The 9,927-nt window shown below is 49.9% G+C and overlaps 1 protein-coding gene across 2 annotated transcripts in view; it reads right to left on the reverse strand.

Annotated features, from left to right (window-relative positions):
* Positions 1-9,927, reverse strand: part of efna5b (ephrin-A5b) — a 101,748-nt gene that overhangs the window by 11,567 nt on the left and 80,254 nt on the right. For both annotated transcript variants that reach the window (XM_035380090.1, XM_035380089.1), the window contains exon 2: positions 4,550-4,842. In XM_035380090.1, the coding sequence (XP_035235981.1) occupies positions 4,550-4,842 (293 nt within the window). The remainder of the gene's footprint in view (positions 1-4,549; positions 4,843-9,927) is intronic.

The raw sequence follows: 9,927 nt of genomic DNA on the forward strand, positions 1-9,927 counted from the left end.
TCAGGCGGTTGAATCGTGGGACCAAGTCGCCCCATAAGCCCTGAGAGAGGGCGTCATGGCGATCGTACGCCGTCACGTTGGGGGGGGGGGGGCGTCCAGCTCCTGACCGGGGACACAAGTCCTATTCTGGAACCTTCCAGCCCCACTAACCCCTCCTGGCCAATAACCCCAGAGCCCTCTGCTTTGAGGCAATTAATGGGGGGTAACATGGGGGGGGTAACATGAGAGGTAACATCGAAACGCGCCGGCCGGCCTCCTGTCGGCGGAGTCACGTCAAGCACCTCATTCGAGTCCCGGAGGCCGGTCCGCGAAATCTGCTCTTAATTACAAACCCTAATTAGCCCGAAATCCTTACTCAGCCTCCTTTAAATTATGTATTTGCAAATAATACATCCGGTCTTAAGATTACGGTTGTGGTCTGTAATACGCTACATATTTCAGTGGGTTTGTTTTTTTGAAAATGCAATAGGTATAACCGTATAAGCAGATTAACAGACAAGTTAATGGAGGGGTATGGAAATTGGTCTAAATTACTAAGAAAAAGAGTTTGGGGGCACTTCATGGGTTAAATGATTGATACACAACCCTACAATCATGACTTTTAAGTACCATTTATTACATACAAAAATAGATTAAAATGTTCTGCTAAATGCATCTGCTAAAAACCACAGTGTGTCTTGTGTGTTTAGACCCAAACGGCTGTAAACACCAGGAGGACATGGGGTCCCAGCCCTTTCTGTGTCCTGGTTACAGCAGTACTGCAGCTGAACTCGTGCACAGGGAAGTCTGTGTGTAGGTCCCTTTGGATAGGGCAGTCTGAATGCGAGGCACAGTGCCAGTGATGGTGATGATGATAATGATGGTGATGATGATTACGATGGCGATCACTCAGCTGGTAATGTACGACCAGAGGCACAGGCGTGTCTGAGAAGCGCCCGTACCGCGGTTCATAAGATCCACGTCCAGCGATCCGCGACCCGTCAATGACAGGACGACCACGCCCTCCTCCCCCTCCTCCCCTTCCTCCTTATCCTCCTCTACCTCGGCTCTCTTCCCCACAGCCCCACTCTCCTCTCCAGGGATTGGGTAAAACCCCCCAGAGACACCATACATCAGCTCACAGCTTCAATCAAGGGGGGGTGGGGGTGGGGTGGAGTGGGGGGGGGGGGTGGGGTTGGGCGTGGCGGCAAAGAGGACGGAAGGACCGATCAGTCAATTAACACCGCCAGCGTCTCCCTGGCGACGCTCCCACCCCGCCCGTCCCACAGCAGCACGGTCGATGTCTCTAATGGCCACCGCCGAACGGGGGCGGGGGGGGGGGGGGGGGGGGGGGGGTGTGGGTACACCCCAGGGAATCATTCAGGGGCCGATGCAGCGACTGGGAACATCAGCGACGGCATATGTCTGAGAGGAATAAAAACATCCAATAAAACTTTAATGGATGAGAACGGAATCGTGCCTCTGAGCACGCTGGGGGGGGGGGGGGGGCTGGGGGGGGACAGGTTTGCCCTCATACCTCCCCTTTATAAAACTCTCAGTGAAATATGTAACATCTCCGCTCATTACCCGGGTGGAGATGGATCCAGGAGTCTTCCAGGAGCTGTGGACACTCCAGATAACAGCTGCATCATTAAAAAAAAAGAAAAATATTCAAAATTTTTATTAATGTCACAGATTTTTTTTTGTTGTTTATTTGTTTTTTCACATGATTATTTTGTGACTCAGATTGTGGGAGGGGGTGATTCATGTTTAAATAAATTAAAGCTGCCCTGTCTCGGTCCTCGACCCCTGCACTATCCCTCTGGCCCGGGTTCGGTGTGGGTTGTCGAGCTTTATTTGTTTTATTTTCTTCCCAGAATGCATCAGCTGTTCTGAGCACTCAGTCCGCTGTTCTAAAGCGCTCCGGTGACAAAACTCGAATTACGGGAACGGCCTGTGATGAACGAGGGGTCACCCCGCCAACCTGCACCCCCCCCACACCCCCCCCATCTACACCCCGTCCCCTCTCCGTCATCACTGCCCCCCCCGCCCCCCCACTCCTGCCCACCCCAGGCACGCTCTGAAGTGAGATTATCCATGGGACTCACACATAAGGCCCAGATACTGTACCATGCAAGAGAAGTGGGGAGAAAAACTAAATAAATGAAAAAATAGTTTGTGTTTTTACTCTGTTTGAATCTGAGGGGAAATGCTTGGGAAAGAGTTTACAGTGGTTTTAATCCACACATGCACACACACACACACACACACACTGTCTCTCTGTTTCTCTCTCTCTCTGTCTCTCTCTCTCACCCACAGACAGACAGACACACACACACACACACAGTCTCTGTTTCTCTCTCTCTCTGTCTCTCTCTCTCACCCACAGACACACAGACACACACACACACACACACACACACAGTCTAGTCTCTTCATTTCTCTCTCTCTCTGTTTCTCTCTCTCTCACCCACAGACACACGCAAGAAAAAAATAATAATAATCGGGCAGAACACGCATAAGTGGAAAATCCCTCACGGTTGTCACGTTAAGCACCTTCATCTCTAAAGGTGCGCATGCATAAACCGGGCTGTGAGGTGCATTGTGGGTACCGCACGCTTCTCTCCCGATCCTGATCTCAGCCTGAGCCGTTTATCGCCCGCGTCGCTCTCCGCGAACGCTCTCACATCGTAACGCGTGAACACGAGGACCGCCAAAGAGCACCGCGCTGGCGGCACGCGGACGACCGTCGCCACGGCGACCCCCGCGAGCGTAACCGGCATCGCGCAGGCCCGCGGCGCTCGGACTGAAACTTTATTTCCCCGTGCGAAGTGGCCACTGGGGAGCTGTTGAGAGGCACTAAAAACGAGGCTCGCGATCCCCAAAAAACCGACGCACAAATCAGCTTGCGTCCCAGGCCCGTCTGCTGCAGCTCCCGCTCAAATGAAATATTCCCCATAAATATATTTTTCTCTTCGCTTATTTATTCTTTAAACGCATTTATCTGCTGAGCAGCAGGCCGCATCCCAGCCGAAACAGCTGCACCGCACCGCACTGTACTCTTCTCCTCGTTTTTGACGTGTTTTCCATTTATGCAGCTGCGTTTTTTTGTTTTTTACCGAACCCCGAATAAAGTCCGCACTCAAGGGTACGACAGCAGGGGCCCAGCTGGGATTTTAAAAAACGCCAACCTACTGGTTACCGACTTTTTCCCCAAACTGCTCTGTCTGACACAGCCCGAGGAGGAACCTCCGAGATATTTTTATCCAGAGGAACAGCTGACCGCCAAAACCGGTTTTCGCCTTACACATTAAACGCGAAAAGGTTCATTCCTACCGAGAGCGCTGTCCCCTCCAATAGTTTTTAATAAACGTATTAGCCAGGATCATTAGTCTAGTTTCATTAGTCTCAGCATCGACGTTATTTTAAGTAAAAAACGTATTTGCGTCGAGTCGATTTACCACACTTTTCCTGGATGGTTCTTCCGACCCGCTTTTCGTTCTGAGAAAGGGCGTCTAATGCGTACGTTCGAGCGGCGTTCAGGCTGCGCGTTTTTAACGCGGTGGCTCGCTGGCTCGGGGCTAGCGAGGCGAGCTCAGGACGCCTCTCGCTCCGCCCCCTCTGCCCGTCCCGTCTCGTCCCCGTGACGACCGCTGGCTGCACAGGCACGGGCGCTCAGGTGGGCTGTTTACAGACGGGCCTTCCTCCGGCGGGGCGAAACCGCTGAAGCTACGTTTCTACAGACAGAGCCCTCCTCAGGAGGACGACGGGAGGCCCGGGCGGTTCCCCTCGGCTCGTTGTTGTATTTTCACGTCGTCTGCCAAGAGTTCCGAGGAACAGGATCGCAGTTTGGCACGGCGTGACGCTCGCCTTCCCACCTCGTACCGCGAAAATACCGCTAAACTTGTGACGAAGCTGCTACTGAAACAAAACCAAAAAAAAAATCCCAAAAACTGTTTATTTGAATCACTGGGCTCCTCACTGTGCAGACCTGCGGCTGAGCGGTAAGGACTGGGTTCACCCCCTTCTCAGATAACTAACGTAAATAAATATAAATGCAAAATTAAACAATTAGTAGACCAAATAAACCGTCTGTTTTCAAACAAGATGGGGGGAAAATGCTACTTGAATGGAACAGAGAGCAGGAAGTCCCAGATGTGCAGTGCTATTGTAAATGTCTGCTGTGGCCTTCCCTAGCCTCTTAACAGAAATGATTGGCCCACTGAGCTAAAGACCAAGGTCTCCAGTCTAGCCACCTCACTGTGCTCTTGTGCAGAATCGAGGGATGATGTCACCACCTGTAGTGGATGCACACATGCTTAATGATTTTTATTTTTTTGGGGGGAGGGGGGGTGAGGATGCCAGAGGGAAAAACCAATAACCATACTAACAGAAGAAATAATAATAATAATAATAATAATCTGTCTGCTTCTCCAGCAGTGATGTCACTTCCTGTAGCAGACGCTCAGCCGTTAACTCAGGCGCCTCCGAACTCCACAGCGACACCGTGTGGCGGCAGAGGGGCACCGCAGCCCCCCCCCACCCCCCGTTGGAGCGCGACCGTACTCACAGATGTAGTAGTACTCGCGGCCCGGCCGAAACTCGAACCCCAGCGAGAACGGGGTGAAGAGCTGGAACTTCTCGGAGAACTTGAGCGGGCCGTTGGGGGAGTGCGGCCGGTTGCACTCCCAGCGCTTGAAGCCCTTGGAGGTGTGGTCGCAGGTGCTGTACCCGTCGTAGTTGACCATGTACAGGACGTAGCGCTCCGTCCGCTCCTGGGGCACTGTCTCGTCGTAGTGCGGGCAGAACACGTCCAGGTAGTCGTTGATGCACACGTCGATGTGGTAGTCTCCGCGGTGAAACCTGTCGAGCGAGAAAACAAAGATGAAACAGGGTGCTTTTTTAACATAACATAACGTAACGTAACGTAACGTAACATAACATAACATAATATAATATAATGACGAGAACAGGCCGTTCAGCCCAACGATGTTCGCCATTTTCCTGACTAAATTAGTGCTCTGATTATATACAGATTAGATAGCATCTAACAGACTAGACAGTATCTTTTATTCCCACTCTGCAAAGCCTGCTTTAAAAAAATAAAAACATTACAATTAATGAACGCACGAATGAATTAATGAATCACACTTGATCAAGAGCCATCCCATAATCCATTTCTTTTGTTTCTATTTGAGATAAAAGATTATTTAATAACACACACACACACACGTCGGAGTGGTACGAGTCAGCTGCCGTCTTTAACATTCTTTGATTCTAAGAGGTAATGTGGGGATTTGAGGCCTTAAATGCTTAATATTCCAGCTTTGCGAAATAATGGGGCGGCCCCATAAATCCATCACGGTAATCCTATGTTTAAGTCCAAACTTCTCCAGATGTTGCTCACTTGCCCTCCGAAGAGCGCAAGTCTGAGAAAGTATGCGGTGGGTCGAAAAACATTCTCACAACATGGCGCTCTGTGATGTTGGGAAACGATTTCTGTGTAATGTGATTTTTTTCTTCTTTTTTTTTTTTTGAACATCAGAGCATTCCAATGAGCGCAATAGCTGCGTCAAGAGTCAAGAGTTTCACAATACGTCTCCGAAAAGCGATGTACAAAGAAAAAAAAAAAGGTGGGGGGGGGGGGGTTTTTTTTCTTCAAAAAATTCCCCAAAACAGGCATGTTTAAATAGGATTGGAGAGTTTGATAAAAACCAGAGGGTGTGAGCCACTGATGCTAAATGTTTATCCGCCACGTCCAATTCACCATATTCAGATAAACCCACGGAGGAAAGCGCAGTACACACGCAATCTCGGGGTTACGGTCTTCCGTTGAAGAGCCTGATGTATCACTAATGCCAGTGTCCCCGCTAGTTACTGTACACACCGTGTGCTGGTGTGAGATGGAACTTGTGAGGACCACCACTGTTCCTGTTCTGCTTATTTTACTCAGTGTGAACTTTGATTCCCAAAGCTTAGCAAACACAACACCTCTGCACTAAACACCAACTGCTGTTACACAGCCAGGACTTTTACTTACGCCACAGAAGCAATGACCAGACACAGGGAAACACACACACAAACGCACGCACACACACACACACACACACACACACATACGTGCCTACACACACACAAGTTGAGTACAGATTTTTCAGCAAGGCAGCACAAGGCCCAGGACTTAATTAGGTTTCAGACCCTCATCTCGTTAGTGACAGCCTGACAAATATTCAACAAAAACTTTTAATTGAAATATTCCCCTTTGCACAGAACTGAAACCAATACGAGTTCAAAAAAAAAGAAAAATAAATAATGAATAGTAGTAATAGTCTGAGAAAATAGCAGAATTCCTAAGGAAAATATTCCCTCCCGTCTCCAGCTCAGCCCAACTGCCAAAGGCAGCGAGCTAGAGGGACCACCGTTCAAATACCTCGGAATGCCTCTCTTCCTCTCCATCTCAATCCCTCTCTCTCCCCCTCCTGCTCTCCTGTTCTCTCTCCCTCTACCCCTCTCTCTCTCTCTCTCTCCCTCCCTCTCCTTCACTCTCCCCCTCTTGCTCTCCTGTTCTCTCTCCCTCTACCATCTCTCTCTCTCTCTCTCTCTCTCTCTCTCCCTCTCCCTCACTCTCCCCCTCCTGCTCTCCTGTTCTCCCTCCCTCTACCCTTCTCTCTCTCTCTCCCTCCCTCTCCCTCACTCTCCCCCTCTTGCTCTCCTGTTCTCTCTCTCCCTCTCTCTCTCAAGGCTCCGCACAGAAGCTCATCTCTCTGGCCAGAGTAAGCAGGGGGCACCGGACGGCCGCTGGATCGGGATGAAAATGGCGGAGGTGTTCTTGGTTATCGGCTCTCTCTGCGACCCGACAGGGCCGAGCGCCGGCCCGGAGAGAGCGGCTGGGGCCGGTGATCGCCACGGCAACACAGCTGCGCACAACACCACTCGATCCGTGAACTCAGCACGCGTAAAAATAACAGTTTTTGTTGGGACTACCATGTCCTCAGTGTGTGTAAAAATAACTGTTTTTGTCGGGACTACCATATCCTCAGTGTGTGTAAAAAAAAACTATTTTTTTCAGGACTGTACCACAGCCTCAGTGTGTGTGTGAAAACACAGAGTTGTTGTAAGGACCGTACCATAGCCTCAGTGTGTATGAAAACAGTTTTTGTAAGGACCTTACTTTGGCCTCAGTGTGTTTGCAAACAGTTTCTGTAAGGACTGTACCACTGTCTCAGCCTCCTGCGTTCGCCACAGTACACAGCGATAAAGTAATTACCGTTCACAGGGCACAAATAAAACGCCCGACGGTGATGTATCACTGGCTACAACATAAAATCCAGCCGTGACCCGGACAAATAATTGGCCTAATTAAGTCGTTAAGTCACAGAGGCTGGAGAAAAAAGTACATCTTCAGATAAACACAACAGGCTTACAAACACACACACACACACACACACACATATTACACACACACACACCAGCTCTCCAGGTTAGAAACAAACCTACACACACACACACACACACACTCCAAAAGCAACAAGCTACACAACAAAAGAAACCCACACCTCAGTCAAACATTTTGTCGGAACATTAAGACTTCTACCGTTTTTAAATAACTCTGGGTCTGCGTGGAATTCATATAGTATAACTCTCATGTATAACTCTCACTCACATATAACTCACGAATAACTCTCACCTAAAACTCATGTATAACTCTCATGTATAACTCTCACTCACATATAACTCACGAATAACTCTCCCCTAAAACTCATGTATAACTCTCATGTATAACTCTCACTCACATATAACTCACGAATAACTCTCACCTAAAACTCATGTATAACTCTCATGTATAACTCTCACTCACATATAACTCACGAATAACTCTCACCTAAAACTCATGTATAACTCTCATGTATAACTCTCACTCACATATAACTCACGAATAACTCTCACCTAAAACTCATGTATAATTCTCACTCACATATAACTCATGAATAACTCTCACCTAAAACTCATGTATAACTCTCATGTATAACTCACTTATTACTCATGTATAATGCTCATCAAGTTACAGTATATACTGCACAGAAATATAAAGACCACACACTGAGTAACCGATTCATCAGGGAAAGCAGGAGTTTGCGGACGGCTGTGTTACCTCCTGCTGCTCCAGGAGGGGAGGGGGAAGGACGGGGCAGGGCAGGGATGGGGCAGAGACGGCTGGGGCAGGGCAGGGCGGGGCTGGGGCAGGGCAGGGCAGTGCAGGGCGGGGCTGGGGCTGGGGCAGGGCAGGGCAGGGCCTGGCCAGGCTGGGGTGGGGCAGGGCGGGGCAGGGCAGGATCCAGACAGCCAGCAGACACAAGTGGGCACTCAGGTTCAGTACGCCATACGGCAGCTGGCAGAGGGGAGGGTGCGTTCCCCCCCATTTTCACGCACGAAGGTCCACCGCGCCGTCTGGCAGCGGAAGGAGACTGACAGCTGGGGCGACGCCATGGCAACCCAGAAAAGGTCACCGAGCGGAAACGGAACCCATCCTGGATTCTGCAGTCTCACCGGGGTGGGCCAACAGGGCCCCAGATTTAGCCCAAAAAAAAAATCTTCTATTTTAGCCCGGACGGGACGTCCTAACGCCCTGCTTTTCCCATTGTCCTCCAAAACACAGCCATCAACCAATTACCGCGACACGTACTTCAAAAAAAACCAAAAGCCGGATAACGATCCCGTGAATAACCCGCTAATTAAGCCTCCATATGGCCGCCGTGTGCTGCGAATGTAATTAATTTGCTAAATAGCCACCCTCGACATACTGTTCCCCCCCCCCCCCCCGCGCGTCCCGTGTTTGGGGAACGTTGGCCACGCGGGTCAAGAACAGAGATCAGGACGTGATGCGTTTCTCTCTTTCGTCCTGATCTTTCGCTCCACGGGCGGCTGTCCCCCGTCACACCGGGCCGCTCCAGCTGTGTGGAAGCAGGTGTTTTACAGGAATCCGTTTTTTATTTTTATTTTATTTTAACGGCCTCTCCTTTTGAAGTACCCCGAAGCGCGGATTATAAGATTTCATAAGCAGCCGACAGAGCAACTTCATCAGAGCGAGTGCTTAGTCATGGCGACCGAGCCGCGCGACGCAAATCTAGGGCGCATAAAACGTTTAAACAGAAACGAGCTCGTGAACGTCTGAGCTCCGGCGAAACGGCTGCAAAAATACACAAGCAAGTGTAAACGCACAATCACAAATCCCGCTACAGGACGCAGACATAACCAAAGCAAGGATCGCACAAGCAGCCACTACAACAGCAGGCATTCCCTGTGTGGCCAAATCAGGGTCAAGGTTCTTAGAGAGGAACAGGAAACAGTGTCCAAAACATTACAATGCAGAGACCCCCGAGATCCAGATATATTACACAATACATAAATATGTGTATATACACTGCCGCTCGCCAAAGAGTTCTGTTAGGCTGAACTGTGTCACTGTTTACATAACTCATGTGCATGCACTCATGGTCTTTCTCATTGTAAATCACTCCACTGAATTAATGTAGTGTGTGTGTGTGTGTGTGTGGGTGTGCGTGTGTGTGTGTGTGTGTGTGTGTGTGTGCGTAGTTCAAGCAGAAAGGTTTTAATTTTCCCTGGCTTGGGGACCCCAACATTCAGCAGTGGTCTGCAGGAGGGGAATTATATAGGGGAGCCTCTTCCTTCCATCTGGCTACCCCCCCCCCCCCCCGCCCCCGTCCCACGTACAACACAGACCACCACGAACTCTACAAAACACCCAAAAGAGTTTTACGGCTCAGCTAGGAACTCCCTGACACCTGTAATTTCCAGAGTGGATGGGGGTGTGGGAAAGAGGGGGGTGATTATACTGTGGAAATGGTTGGCAGGCTAATTGGCTAATTATGGTAATTACACATCTTTGTTGTGTTACAGCTGTTCCACTGCAGCCGAGTTGGGGGGGGG

This window comes from Anguilla anguilla, chromosome 10 (assembly GCF_013347855.1).
Source record: "Anguilla anguilla isolate fAngAng1 chromosome 10, fAngAng1.pri, whole genome shotgun sequence".
In the NCBI taxonomy this organism is placed as follows: Eukaryota; Metazoa; Chordata; class Actinopteri; order Anguilliformes; family Anguillidae; genus Anguilla; species Anguilla anguilla.